The sequence below is a fragment of the Leucoraja erinacea genome, chromosome 2, assembly GCF_028641065.1.
Source record: "Leucoraja erinacea ecotype New England chromosome 2, Leri_hhj_1, whole genome shotgun sequence".
In the NCBI taxonomy this organism is placed as follows: domain Eukaryota; kingdom Metazoa; phylum Chordata; class Chondrichthyes; order Rajiformes; family Rajidae; genus Leucoraja; species Leucoraja erinaceus.
Genome location: NC_073378.1, coordinates 32,240,359 through 32,255,913, shown reverse-complemented (window position 1 = coordinate 32,255,913; position 15,555 = coordinate 32,240,359). Strand labels below are relative to the sequence as shown.

At 43.1% G+C, this 15,555-nt stretch overlaps 1 protein-coding gene across 2 annotated transcripts in view; it reads left to right on the top strand.

The window, feature by feature from the left end:
• Positions 1–10,388, top strand: part of LOC129708603 (putative ribosome-binding factor A, mitochondrial) — a 50,720-nt gene extending 40,332 nt beyond the window's left edge. For both annotated transcript variants that reach the window (XM_055654446.1, XM_055654455.1), the window contains 4 exons: positions 4,798–4,910; positions 6,158–6,242; positions 7,258–7,337; positions 9,945–10,388. In XM_055654446.1, coding sequence (XP_055510421.1) covers positions 4,798–4,910; positions 6,158–6,242; positions 7,258–7,337; positions 9,945–10,371 — 705 coding nt within the window. In that variant the 3' untranslated portion in view covers positions 10,372–10,388. The remainder of the gene's footprint in view (positions 1–4,797; positions 4,911–6,157; positions 6,243–7,257; positions 7,338–9,944) is intronic.
• Positions 10,389–15,555: the final 5,167 nt, after the last annotated feature.

Here is a 15,555-nt window from a genome sequence, read left to right as displayed (position 1 = left end):
TTCCTCTCTGTCACTTGGTCCCTCATAAACATAGGCCATTTGTTTACAAAGATGTGACTAGCTATTTCTCTCTTCCTTTATTGCCTCCTCCCTCATAAACATTCATCATTTGGTTTATGGCATCTTACTTCAAAGATGTGACCAGCTATGTCTCTCTTCCTCTCTGTCACTTCCTCACTTGGGAGACAATGTTATAGGATTTATTATCTCACACAGCCGCAACCTAAGGCAACCCTAATTTGACACTAAATATAAGCTGTAAGCTAGCCCAGAAGCCAATTTAATATCTTCTTATATTTTTAACTAAAATTCGGCTTCATCAGTAGCCCATTGTACTTCACAATATTTTAAGTTGTCAATTGAACTCTGAACCAGTGGTCTGAAACCAGCAGAAGAACCTGCTTCATTCAATTTTTCCATCTCATTTTAGAGCTCTTAGGTTGGTCCATATTGTCTCTGTAGGAGGGAATGTTGTGCTGTACTCCTACCCTCTATCTGTCTTTGCTCGGAGAGGCACAAGCACAAAATAAACCAGCTGATAGATCAGTGGTGAGTCTATCAAACAAGTTGGTTTATTGAAAGCCTCAGCAGTGCAGACTGAGAAACACTCTGAGGAAACCCAAAGTGTTTCCACGATGCCTACTGTTAAGGCCTTCAATAAACCGACATGTTCATAAGTGATAGGAGCAGAATTAGGCCATGCGGCTCATCAAGTCTACTCCGCCATTCAACCATGTTCAACAGACCCACCATTGATGTACAAGCTGTTTTATTTTGGCAGCGGTAGAGTTGCTGCCTAATAGCGCTTGAGGAGCCAGAGACCCAGGTTCGATCACGACTATGGGTCCTGTCTGTACGGAGGTTGTGCGTTCTCCCCGTGACTGTGTGGGTTTTCTCCGACCTCTTCGGTTTCCTCCCACGCTCCAAAGACATACAAGCTTAAAGACTTGGTATAAGATGTAAAATTGTCCCATGTTTGTGTCGGGTAGTGACAATGTGCAGGGATTGCTGGTCGATGCGGACTCGGTGGGGCGAAGGTCCTGTTTCCGTGCTGCGTCTCTAAACTAAAAAATAAATAAGAGTTAGCAGGACTGTAGAGCCATTCAATATCGGTCTGTTCTTGGCTTCAACACTTTCTTTTTCATTCCGCAAATTTCTTGACTCCCAGTAGATGGATGTTTTACCTATCTCGGCCTTGAATATATATATTCAATTATTTCAGCTTCTGCTGCTGTGAAAGAGTTCTATATAGGTATCTTACAATACCTTCAGCGGCGCTGCAATTCTGCCACTGGCCCTGTGCGCGATTTTGGCGTGTTTGAGGGGGGGGGGGGGGGGGGAGGGGTTAAAACGCGGTTTTCTCCGACCTGGTCCTGGATTATATGTTGTTGGGAGTGCAAGTTTTTGCTGAAGAATCGTTCCGACGGCCGTTCTGTGTTTTTTTTTTAATTTGCCCGACAAGTTAATCACTGGATTGATTTTAAAATCAGCTTCTGAAGTCGTCAATGTCGACAACGGGGACGGATTTTACGTAGGGGACAGGTAAATTGGAAAGAGCCCTGGTTGTCAAGGGAAATTGGACATCTTGTTCGGAAAAAGAGGGAGATCTACAATAATTATAGGCAGCATGAAGTAAATGAGGTGCTTGAGGAGTATAAGGAATGTAAAAAGAATCTTAAGAAAGAAATTAGAAAAGCTAAAAGAAGATATGAGGTTGCTTTGGCAAGCAAGGTGAAAGTAAATCCAAAGGGTTTCTACAGCTATATTAATAGCAAAAGGATAACGAGGGATAAAATTGGTCCATTGGAGAGACAGAGTGGACAGCTATCTGCAGAGCCAAAAGAGATGGGGGAGATATTGAACAATTTTTTTTCTTCGGTATTCACCAAGGAGAAGGATATTGAATTATGTGAGGTAAGGGAAACTAGTAGAGTAGCTATGGATACTATGAGGTTCAAAGTAAAAGAAGTACTGACACTTTTGAAAAATATAAAAGTGGATAAGTCTCCAGGTCCTGACAGGATATTCCCTAGGACATTGGTGAAGTTAGTGTAGAAATAGCCGGGGCTATGACAGAAATATTTCAAATGTCATTAGAAACGGGAATAGTCCCCAAGGATTGGCGTACTGCGCATGTTGTTCCATTGTTTAAAAAGGGTTCTAAGAGTAAACCTAGCAATTATAGACCTGTTAGTTTGACTTCAGTGATGGGCAAATTAATGGAAAAGATACTTAGAGATAATATATATAAGCATCTAGATAAACAGGGTCTGATTAGGAACAGTCAACATGGATTTGTGCCTGGAAGGTCATGTTTGACTAATCTTCTTGAATTTTTTGAAGAGGTTACTAGGGAAATTGATGAGGGTAAAGCAGTGGATGTTGTCTATATGGACTTTAGTAAGGCCTTTGACAAGGTTCCTCACGGAAGGTTGGTTAAGAAAGTTCAACTGTTGGGTATAAATGCAGGAATAGCAAGATGGATTCAACAGTGGCTGAATGGGAGAAGCCAGAGGGTAATGGTGGATGGCTGTTTATCGGGTTGGAGGCAGGTGACTAGTGGGGTGCCTCAGGGATCTGTGTTGGGTCCTTTGTTGTTTGTCATGTACATCAATGATCTGGATGAAGGTGTGGTAAATTGGATTAGTAAGTGTGCAGATGATACCAAGATAGGGGGTGTTGTGGATAATGAAGAGGATTTCCAAAGTCTACAGAGTGATTTAGGCCATTTGGAAAAATGGGCTGAAAGATGGCAGATGGAGTTTAATGCTGATAAATGTGAGGTGCTACACCTTGGCAGGACAAATCAAAATAGGATGTACATGGTAAATGGTAGGGAATTGAAGAATATAGTTGAACAGAGGGATCTGGGTATAACCGTGCATAGTTCCTTGAAGGTGGAATCTCATATAGATAGGGTGGTAAAGAAAGCTTTTGGTATGCTAGCCTATATAAATCAGAGCATTGAGTATAGACGCTGGGATGTAATGTTAAAATTGTACAAGGCATTGGTGAGACCAAATCTGGAGTATGGTGTACAATTTTGGTCGCCCAATTATAGGAAGGATGTCAACAAAATAGAGAGAGTACATAGGAGATTTACTAGAATGTTGCCTGGGTTTCAACAACTAAGTTACAGAGATAGGTTGAATAAGTTAGGTCTTTATTCTCTGGAGCGCAGAAGCTTAAGGGGGGACCTGATAGAGGTCTTTAAAATGATGAGAGGGATAGACAGAGTTGATGTGGACAAGCTTTTCCCTTTGAGAATAGGGAAGATTCAAACAAGAGGACATGACTTCAGAATTAAGGGACAGAAGTTTAGGGGTAATATGAGGGGGAACTTCTTTACGCAGAGAGTGGTAGCAGTGTGGAATGAGCTCCCAGTGGAAGTGGTGGAGGCAGGTTCATTGGTATCATTTAAAAATAAATTGGATAGGCATATGGATGAGAAGGGAATGGAGGGTTATGGTATGAGTGCAGTCAGGTGGGACTAAGGGGAAAAAAATTTGTTCGGCATGGACTTGTAGGGCCGAGATGGCCTGTTTCCGTGCTGTAATTGTTATATGGTTATAAAAGAAAGTAGTTTATTTTTATGTATAAAAGTGTTTCTTAAGATGCATTTAATTCACATTTTAAGTAGCGAAACGGTGATTTTTTTTCCCCGAACGAACCAGCAGTGTTTTTGCTGCCGATATGGTTTTAAATTCACTGCAACGGCAACATTCCAATTGATCACATTCCAGAAAAACCCACTCGCAAGCTGATTTAAATGGCCATTAATTTACAGGTATTAAACATTAAATTCCTTCCATTGGGCCTATAAACCTATGACAATGAGATTTAAAAAAAATATGTTATATTGTGAATTCTTGTGTGAATGTCATTTGGACACAGGCTATTTAAAATTGTTAATCTATTCTTAAGAAATGGATAGATGTTTAAATCTAGTAATTGAATTTTGTAATTAGCTACAATTAGGTAACTAACTAATTATATGCTTTAATTTCAAGTCATCTAAGTAAGATTGTTTCATATTTGTTTCAGAATGATTCAATCTATAATAACTGAAAATTTCTTTCAGTTCTCTTAATTTTTAAGAAAGTTATGGACTTTTGACTGTTCTCGATCACAGCTTTTGTGTTAAGTCAATGCAAAAGCAATAGGGAACAAGATGCTAATTTCCGAGTATGAAAATGGACATAACTTTTTTAATACTGAAGATATGAAAATGAATTAGGTGTCAAATTAAACTTATTTTTATGCTTTATCTGATGGGATAAATTACAAACTTGATTTTTAAAATCTCAAAATTTTGTAACATTGCTATTCTATAGAGAGTAAAATTTCTCCCTTTGTTAGGTTTTAAAACAAATCTTTTTTTATGGGGCGTGAGATAGAATGGATAAATGTTTTCATTTGAAGAGTGGACTTTTAACTGTCATAGAGTGATACAGCGTGGAAACAGATCCTCTGGCCCAACTTGCCCACACCAGCAAACATGTCCCATCTACACTAGTCCCACCTGCCCGTATTTGGCCCATATCCCTCAAAACCGTCCTAGAGTGCTGGCTCGCAGGGCCGAATGGCCTACTGCTGCACCTAGTTTCTATGGGGATTTTTCTATGTAACCGTCTAAAAGTCTAAATAATGGCAATAATATCAATAATTCTGAAGAAGTGTAGCTCAATTACATTTGAGTCGGTAAGGACCAGCTAACTATTGGCAATTTAATTAACTAGATTGAATCCCATTGAGTGCACATTTTGGCAATAAGATATGGATGTGCTACTGTTGCAGGTTCTGTTGACTGTGGATTTTTCAGCATGTCGTGCCTACTGGGTACCAAGCGGATTGCTTGAAAAAGATAATCGCATTCAAAAAGTCTTAGAAAAATATTCTCCCCGTGTAAGGTAAGCTTGATCAATATCTTTTATAGGCACACCACAGAAACAGGCCCTTTGTCTCGACTCGTCCAAGATGCTCCACCTAACCTAGTCCCATCTGCCCATGATTAGCCCATATCCCTTTAAACCTTTCCTATTCATTAACCTGTCGAAGTGTGTTTTAAATGCTGTTATAATACCTGCCTCAACTACCACCTCTGGCTGTAACACACCCTGCACAAAGCCGCCAGCACAGGCACGCACCTTCTGTGTCTGGGTTTCACTGTCGGGATCGGAGGTAGACAAAAAAGCTAGAGAAACTCAGCGGGTGAGGCAGCATCTGTGGAGCGAAGGAATAGGCGACGTTTCGGGTCGAGACCCTTCTTCAGAAGCGGCTGACGCCGCTCCGCCCCCCTCCTACAATCAGTCCGAAGAAGGGTCCCGACCCGAAACATCGCCTATCCATGTTCTCCATAGGTGCTGCCTCACCAGCTGAGTTTCCCCAGCTTTTTTGTCCACTTTCGATTTTTCCAGCATTTGCAATTCTTTGTTAAGCACACTGTCGGGATCGGGGTTGTCAATAGGCCGGGGACGAGTGAGTGTGAGTATTTGAGCCACCGTCTTCAGAACAGAGCCAAGGCGATGGTCCGTAGGTGCGCCATGTTCGTGAACGCCCGTAACTAGGGGGCCAGTGCTCCAGGTGGCATCCTCGAAAGGGCGGGATCTATGTGAACATGTAATTTAATGCTTCCATCCGGGCCAGGATGGGGGCGGGATCCATGTGTACATGTGGTAGATGTGGCCCCGCCATCCGCTCACAGGCATGCGTCCTGGCCCCTATGCAGAACAAGGTTGCCCACTCCTGCCATAGAGCCATAGAACAGCATGGTGGATCTGAGTTTGGACCTCTCTCTTCCCCCCCCCCCCCCCTCCTTTTCCTCCTTCCCCCCCTCCTCCCTTCCTTTCCCCCCCCCTCCTCCCTTCCTTTCCCCCCTCCTCCCTCCCTCTCCATCCATCCACCCTCCCTCTCCACCCATCCTCACACCTCCCCCCCTCCTCCCTCCCTCTGGCTCCCCTTCCCTCCCTCTCACCCACTCTCCATCCCTCTTCCCCCTCCTGTTCCCTCCCTCACTATCTCCCTCCCACCATCTGTATGTATAATTTTCAAAATAGTACCCAAAAATTGTTAATGAAAATGCAATGTTAGCATTTATTGCTGTGACGGTTGATCATTTTGAATCTAATCAAATTCTGTTGGTTTTATTCATTTCTAGACACCTTCTCATAACTCATCAAGTCATGGGTTGTGTCCCACCTGTGGTCTTTGTTCGAGACCGAGAACAAGCAGCAATTGCTGAGGTGGGTAGTGATCACATTTCTATGGTGAACACATGCGCAAATGCAAAGTTTCAAGCAGCAGGTCCACAACTAACTCCTCAATAATGTGGACCTATTTCTCCCCTTCCTCCACCTTCTACCTTCCTTCCTATGGCTTCACCATTAGTGACGCATTAACCCTGATGTCTCACACCGTGGGTCTAAATCTCTAGCCTTTGCTCCAACCGTCTGCCTATCAAGTCCCCTTTCATCTCGATTGTAATCATGTACTGTCTTTCCGCTGACTGGCAAACACGCAGCAAAAGCTTTTCCCTGTACCCCTGTACACGTGACAATAAACTAAAACTCAAACTGAAACTTTCACCAGTATCCACCTATTACCTGCCACAGACAGACACGAAGAGCTGGAGTAATTCAGCAGGTCAGGCAACATCTCTGGAGAAAAAGGATGGTTGACGTTTCGGGTCGGAACCCTTCTTCAGATTGAACGTATAGGAGAGGGAACTGGAAGTAAGAAAAGGCCAGACCAAAGCAGGGCCAGCAACAGATGACCAATGAAGGGTGGAGCCCATAATGGCCCATTGTTGGCCGGGGAAGAGGTGATAACGAAGGGATGCGAACAGTGGAACTAGTAGGATGACTAGAGTGCGGGAGGAAGGGAATGCAAGGGTTACTTGAAAATTAGAGAATTCAATGTTCTCGCTGCTGGGTTGTAAGCTGCCTCACCCTTCCTTGATCATCTGTTGCCGGCCCTGCTTTGTTCTGGCCATTTCTTACCTCTAGTTTCCTCCCTTATACTTTCAGTCTGAAGAAGCGTCCTGACCCGAAACGTCACCCATCCTTTTTCCCCAGAGATGTTGCCCGACCTGCTGAGTTACTCCAGCATTTTGTGTCCTCTAGTGCACACCCTCACCCGCAGTTCCTTGCTTCTACTCCTCGAGAATGTGATTTCATTTGTCATGATCAGTAAAACAACAAACAATGCCGAACACATTTTTAAAATATACATTAAAACAAATCATGCTTCCTTTCACAGGTAGAGAGATTGTTAGAAATTGCTGATTACGGCTCTGAAGAAACTTCTGATGTATCGCAAGTTTTGGACTCCATCCATGGGTAATGACTATTTATAATATAATTGAAGTTTGTTTTGACTTGGCAGATTGGCTTTATGAACTTAAAGATATCATGGACTAAGATACATTCAAAGTCATGTGTTTGGTTTATTTAGTTTTGTTTAGAGGAGTTTGCAAGTTGAATCAGTAGTCAGGAAGGTAAATACAATGTTAGCGTTTAGTTTAGAGATACGGCGCGGAAACAGGCCATTCGGCCCACCGAGTCCGCGCCTACCAGCGATGCCCGCACACTAGATCTATCCTACACACACACTAGGTCAATTTACAATTATATCAGCCAATTAGTCTACAAACCTGTACGTCATTGAAGTATGGGAAGAAACCGGAGAAAACCCACGCAGATCAGGGGGAGAACGTACAAACTCCGTACAGACAAACACACGTAGTCAGGATCGAACCCGGGTTTCTAGAGCTGCGAGGCAGCAACTCTACCACTATGCCGACCCAAAACAGGAATTTACAAGAAACAATTAGACATGTACATGGATAGTACAGGTTTGGAGGGATTTGAGCCAAATGCAGGCAGGTGGGACTATGTTGGTCGGCCTGGGCAAGTTGGGCCAAAGGGCCTGTTCCACGCAGTATAACTCTCGGACTATGGAGAATAATTCATTCAAAGGGAAGCTTCTGATAAATAACATGGTCATGGATGCAGCATGCAAGTCTGTTTAGGATGCTTGGGAGGAAGATAACTTCAAGCCCCCTGATTCCCGCTGGTGTGCATAACTTATTTATTGTGCTCTATCTCTGCGCCTACTGAATATATTTGACATTATCATTATATTCTGTGATGGTAGAAGGCAAATTAAATGGACTCAGTAGTCGGAGGTGCAAAGGTACTTGGGAGTGCTAGTGCAAGATTTCCAAAAGGTTCATTTGTAATTTGAATCTGGAGCAAGGAAGGTAAATGCAACGTTAGCATTTATTTTGACACAACTAGAATATAAAACAGGGGTGTAATGCTGAGGCTTTATGAGGCACTGGTCAGACCACATTTGGTGTATTGTGAGTAGTTTTGGGCCCGATATCTGAGGAAGGATGTGCTGGCATTTGAGAGGGCCCAGAGGAGGCTGATGAGAATAAACCCAGGGATGGTTGCTTTAACGTATATGGCATTTGACACTTCTGGGCCTGTACTTGCTGGAAGGATGAAGGGACACCTCATTGAATCGTATCTGATAGAATCATAGATTAATACAGTGTGGAAACAGGCCCTTTGGCCTAACTCGTCCACACCGGCCAACAATGTCCCAGCTACCTTCGTCCCACCTCCTTGCACTTGGTCCATAACCCTCCAAACCTGTCCTATCCATGTACCTGTCCAGGATGCTTGGGAGGAGATACTTTTTTGCGCCTACTGAATATATTTGACCTTATCATTATATTCTGTGATGGTAGAAGGCAAATTAAATGGACTGCAGTAGTGCAAAGGTACTTGGGAGTGCTAGTGCCAAGATTTCCAAAAGGTTCCTTTTAACTTGTAACGTTAGCATTTATTTTGCAAGATTTAGGTTAACGCTGAAGGCTTTAATAAGGCACTGGTCAACCACATTTGGAATCTATTGTAGTTTTGGGCCGATGGAATAGTCCCAGCCTCAACTACCTCCTCTGGCAGCTTGTTCTATACACCCACCTCCCTCTGTGTGAAAAAGTTGCCCCTCAGATTCCTATTAAATCTTTTCTCCCTCACCTTGAACCTATGTCCTCTGGTCCTCGATTCCCGTACTCTGAGTAAAAGACCCTGTGCATCTACCCGATCTATTCCTCTCATGATTTTGTACACTTCTATAAAATCTCCCCTCATCCTCCTGCGCTCCATGGAACAGAGACCCAGCCTACTCAACCTCTCCCTGTAGTTCACACCCATTAGTCCTGGCAACATCCTCATAAATGTTCTCTGTACCCTTTCAAGCTTGACAATATCTTTCCTATAACATGGTGCCCAGAGCTGAACACAATATTCTAAATGCGTTCTCACCAACGTCTTATACAACTTCAACATGACCTTCCAACTTCTATAGTCAATACTCTGACTGATGAAGGCCAAAGTGCCAAAAGCCTTTTTGACCACCTTATCTACCTGCGACTTGACCTTCATGGAACCATGCACCAGTATTTTTAGATAGTGAAAGGCCTGGATAGAGTGGATATGGAAAGGATGTTCCCAACAATGGGAGGGTCTAGAATCAGAGGCCATATCCTCAGAATTAAAAGACGTACCTTTGGCAAGGAGATGAGACGGAATTTCTTTAGTCAGAGGGAGGTGAATCTGGAATTCATTGCCATAGACTGCTGTGGAGGCCGTCATTGGGTATTTTTAAAGTGGAGATTGACAGTTTCTTGATTAGTAATGGTGTCAGTGGTTTTGGGAAGAAGGCAGGAGAATGGGGTTGAGAGGGAAAGAAAGATCAGCCATGGTTGAATAGTGGAGTAGACTCGATGGGTCCAATTGTCTAATTTTGCTCTGATGACAAGATTAATTTATGGAACTTTGACCTTTCCACCTGGCACTTGCTGTGCCCAAGATCAAATCACAATCAAAAGTTAATTTTCTTTGGATCACTTAATTAATGTTTTTTTATTCCAGGCAATTCCCCGTAGACACTGCCTTGAAGCCTACACATCTAGGACCGATACCTGTCTCATCCCAGCGGCCATCATCCGAACCTGACCATTTCGGTATTAACCACGACTTGCTAAACAGACAAATACTGGAATATAAAAAGAAAAATACTCACCGATTAATGGAAACAAATAATTTAACATTGTCAGAGCAGCACCTAGAACAAATAGCTCAGCTGAAAAAATTACGACTAAAGAAGAAGAAGTTGAATTGCAGTTTTGACGACATTACTCCGGAGATGTACTTGTTAGAAAAATACAGCACAAACTCCTCAGACACATTGTCAGATAGAGAAGAGGAACTGAAGGAATTAGGTGAGGACATAAAAGAGCTAGAATTAGAGGAAGATGATCCAGAAAATCCATTGAAAATACCAAAAGATTTAAAATAAACTTTTTTTTTTTAACAGACATGTCTCTCTAAATTTCTACAATTTCTAATTAAAAAATGCTATTTTGGTGTTAAACTTTGATTAAAAGTTTGGACTATAACTATTTGGGAAGGAACTGCAGATGTTGGTTTACACCGAAGATGGACACAAAATGCAGGAGTAACTCAGCAGGACGGGCAGCATCTCTGCAGAGAAGGAATAAGTGACTTTTCTGAAGAAGGGTCTCAAGATGTAATATCCCCCATTCCTTCTTTCCAGAGATGCCTGCTGTCCCGCTGAGTTACTCCAGCATTTTGTGTCTATCTTTGGATTATAACTGTTCATACTTTCAGATCAGAAAAAAAGAATGCCAAGACTACGAACAGACATTACTGTGTTAACTGTGTCAAAACCCCATTGGTGAAGTTGTACACCGATACACACAATACTGGAGTAACTCAGCGCGACAGGCAGCATTTCTGGAAAGAAAAATACAAGACAAGAGACATTTATTGTCACATGCACCAATTGGTACAGTGAAATTTGTGGTCACCATACAGCCATACGAATAAAAAAGAGCACAGAACACGATAGTCTTTAACATAAGCATCCCCACACAGCGGAACCAAAGTTTCCCTCTGTGAGGGAAGGCACCAAAGTTCAGTCATCCTCCTCTGTTGTTCACCCGTGGTCGGGGGGGGGCTCCCGAACCCTTCGCTGTCGCTGCTACGGCGCCCGATGTTCAGGCCCTCCCGCCGGGTGATGGATCTCCGACGTCGTAAACCAGCAGCTGCAGTTCCTGCTCACGGTAATGTATATATGTTTTATTGCAGAAGTTATGCTGAAAGTAATATTGGCAGTTTACAATGCATCTTAGATTAGAGCTACAGCATGGAAACACGTCCTTTGGCCCACCGACTTAACACCCACCATTAATCACCCCTTCACATTAGTTAGTCCTTCGGCCCAACATGTCCCAGCTACACTAGTCCCACCTGCCAACATTTGGTCCATATCCCTCCAACTCTGTCCTATTCATGTACCTGTCTAGCTGCTTTGTAAATTTGGGAAAGTTCCTGCCTCAACTACCTCCTCTGGCAGCTTGTTCCATACACCCACTAACCTTTGTGTGAAAAGGTTACCCCTCGGATTCTTATTAAATCTTTTCCCCCTCACCTTAAACCTACGTCCTCTGGTCCTCGATTCACCTACTCTGGGTAGGAGATGCTGTGCATCTACCTGATCTATTCCTCTCATGATCTTACACACCTCTATAAGAGCACCCCTCGCACTCCTGTGCTACAATAATAATAATAAGAATATATTTTATTGTCATTGCACATAAGTGCAACGAGATTTGGAATGCAGCTTCCATCTGATGTCATAACTTAAATAGCTAATAAAATTTAGATTTAGATAAAGGAAAAGGAATTAGACAAAGGAATAGAGTCCCAGCCTGCTCAACCTCTGCATTGTTCTATGTTATCCCCCTATCTTGCCCACTCCCTGCACACAAGGAGCTATTTTTTTTAGAGGACCAGTTAACCTACAAACCCAGCAGGACTTTGGGATGTGGGAGGAATCTGGAAAACCCACACGGTGACAGGGCACAGTGACAGAAACTGGACTCGAACTGAACTAGCGCTGTGAGGCAGCAGCTCTATCATATCTGCGCCATCGTGCTGCTGGTAGATCTGTCTGATCCCCACTTTATACGGCCACATAACACAGTTTGTCAACCATGTAATGCCCTCATCACCAGCTATCAAGATGAAAACAACATCAATGTTTCTTGAACACAGTACTGAGGTTGTAGTTTTTCCCCTTGGCTTTGAATATATTCCTTGGGTAGTCTTTCATTTACTGCCATCTATTGGGAAGCAGCACACACTGCAAATGATTTTCATGGATATTGTGAACACTGTTGGGCCCCATATCTGAGGAAGGATGAGCCTGTGCTGGTGTTTGACAGTCTCAAAGCATCCATTACAGAACTTGACTAGTTTTTAAATTAGTCCAATTTTGTTTTTCTCTATAAGGTGGTCTAACATATGTATTTATCATGCTCAAGATTTCCAAGTGATGTTGAAATAGGTTTTAATTGATTTGGAACTAGTCCTCTGTCCATTGCAATTTCATTTCATAAGTGATAGGAGCATAAGTAGGCCATTCGGTGCATCAAGTCTTCTCCGCCATTCAGTCATGGCTGATCTATCCCACCTAACCCCATTCTCCATAACCCCTGACTCCCGTACTAATCAAGAATCTATCTATGCCTTAAAAAATATCTATTGACTTGGACTCCACAGCCTTCTGTGGCAAAGAATTCCACAGATTCACCACCCTCTGACTAAAGAAATTCCTACTCATCTTCCTAAAGGAACGTCCTTTAATTCTAAGGTTATGACCTCTAGTCCTCGACTTCCACTAGTGGAAACATCCCCACCACATCCACTCTATCCAAGCCTCTCAGTCTTCGGTAAGTTTGTTTGAGGTCCTCCCCTCATCCTTCTAAACTCCAGCGAGTACAGGCCCAGGTTTCTTGTAAACCTCCTCTGGATCCTCTCCAGAGCCGGCTGGCTGCAGAAACGTTTTTCTTTGCCCTTTGCATCTCTGATCCTTGGATTAAGCTTTGTACCCTTTCAAGTACTGCTTCCAAAACTTGAACACCGTCCTACTTTTAAAGTTGCGGTTGTTGCCCTGTTCATCGCACACAAACCAACCTCTCTTCCATTGACTGCATCTACACTTCACCAGCATAATCAAGGACCAGTCTCACCCCGGTCACTCCCTCTTCCCCTCTCCCATCAGGCAAGAGGTATACAAGTTTGAAAACGCACACCTTAGTTTTGGAGGGAAATAGACTATTTCCTCAAAGCTTCTTTAAAAGTCTTTTCTGATTCCTGGGAATCCCTAGTTCATAAACTCACAGTGGAGTGGGAATCATTCATGTTATTGAGAACTTTAAGGAGCATCTAGATACAGAATGGGCAATATTCTAGCACGATCATGCACCACCTGACTCCACAAATTCAAGACTTAGCTCCAAATTTGCCTCAGTAATGTATGATACTGGTGAAACCATCTACAGTTAAGGCAATGACTTTGGTTCCATCATGAGGTGCAAAGGGACTTGGGAGTGCTGGTGCAGGATTTACAAAAAGTTAATCTGCAAGTCGAATCGATAGTAAAGAAAGCAAACTCGATTCCAGCATTGATTTCAAGAGGGCTTGTCTACAAAAACAGGGATATATACAAAAACAGGGAAGCTGAAGCTCTATAAGGTGCTGGTCAGGCCGCATTTGGAATATTGTGAGCAATTTTGGGCACCATATCAGAGGAAGGATGTGCTGGCTCTGGAGAGGGTCCAGAGGAGGTTTACAAGAATGATCCCAGGATTTAGTATGTTAACCTATGATGAGTGTTTATGACAAGAGGGGATCTTATAGAAACATATAAAATTCTTAAAGGATAGGACAGGCTAAATGCAGGAAAAATGTTCCCCATGTTGGGGATGTCCAGAACCAGGGGTCACAAAGTTTAAGAATAAGGTGTTTAAGAAAGAACTGCAGATGTTGAAATAATCGGGTGAGGCAGCATCTACGGAGAGAAGGAATAGGCAGCTTCTCTCCATAGATGCTGCCATCAACCGCTGAGTTTAAGAATAAGGGGTCAGCCATTTAGGACTGAGATGAGGAAAAACTTCTTCACCCAGAGAATCTGTGAAATTCTCTGCCACTGAAGGCAGTGGAGGCCAATCCACTGGATGTTTCAAAGAGAGACTTAGATAGAGCTCTTAGGCCAATGGAATCGTGGGATATGGGGGGAAAGCAGGAACAGGGTACTGATTTTGGATGATCAGCCATGATCATATTGAATTGCTGTGCTGAATGGCCTACTCTTGGACCTATTGTCTATGTTTCTATGAGGTCAAGAGTAATGCTACCCACCAATATGCCCACTGGGCCAAGATGTGATTATAATCTTTTGATAATGAAACAGCTCGCGTTGGACTTTGGAGAATGTTCAATCCGAGTGCCATCCATGCCACGTCCACAAATCTACACAATGAACTGTTCAGTTTAGTTTATTGTCACGTGCACCGAGGTACAGTGAAAAGCTTTTGTTGCATGCTAACCAGTCAACTGAAAGACATTACATGATTACAATCAATCCATTTACATTGTACAGATACACGATAAGGGAACAACGTTTAGTGCAAGGAAAATCCAGTAAAGTCTGGTCAAGGATAGTCAAGGAACATCAAAGAGGTGGATAGTAGTTTAGCGCTGCTCTCTGGTTGCGGTAGGATGATTCAATTGACAATAGGTGCAGGAGTAGGCCATTCGGCCCCCTCGAACAAGCACCGCCATTTAATGTGATCATGGCTGATCATCCACAATCAGTACCCCTGTTCCTGCCTTCTCACCATATCCCCTGACTCCCCTATCATTAATTTAGTTGCCTGATAACAGCTGGGAAGGACAGATCTGAAAGGAGTTTAAGAAAGCATGCAGGTACAGCAGGCAGTGAAGAAAGCTAATGGAATGTTGGCCTTCATAACAAGAGGATTTCAGTATAGGAGTAAAGAGGTTCTTCTGCAGTTGTATAGGGCTTTGGTAAGACCACATCTGGAGTATTGTGTACCGTTTTGGTCTCCTAATTTGAGGAAAGACATCCTTGTGATTGAGGCAGTGCAGTGTAGGTTCACGAGATTGATCCCTGGGATGGCGGGATTGCCATAAGAGGAAAGATTGAAAAGACTAGGCTTGTATTCACTGGAGATTAGAAGGATGAGGGGGATCTCATAGAAACATATAAAATTATAAAAGGATTGGACAAGCTAGATGCAGGAAAAATGTTCCCAATGTTGGGCGAGTCCAGAACCAGGGGCCACAGTCTTAGAATAAAGGGGAGGCCATTTAAGACTGAGGTGAGAAAAAACTTTTTCACCCAGAGAGTTGTGAATTTGTGGAATTCCCTGCCACAGAGGGCAGTGGAAGCCAAAGCACTGGATGGATTTAAGAGAGTTAGATAGAACTCTAGGGGCTAGTGGAATCAAGGGATGTGGGGAGAAGGCAGGCACAGGTTATTGATTGGGGACGATCAGCCATGATCACAATGAATGGCGGTGCTGGCTCGAATGGCCTCCTTCTGCACCTATTTTCTATGTTTTTAAGAAGTTCATAGTTAAAGTAAGAAGTA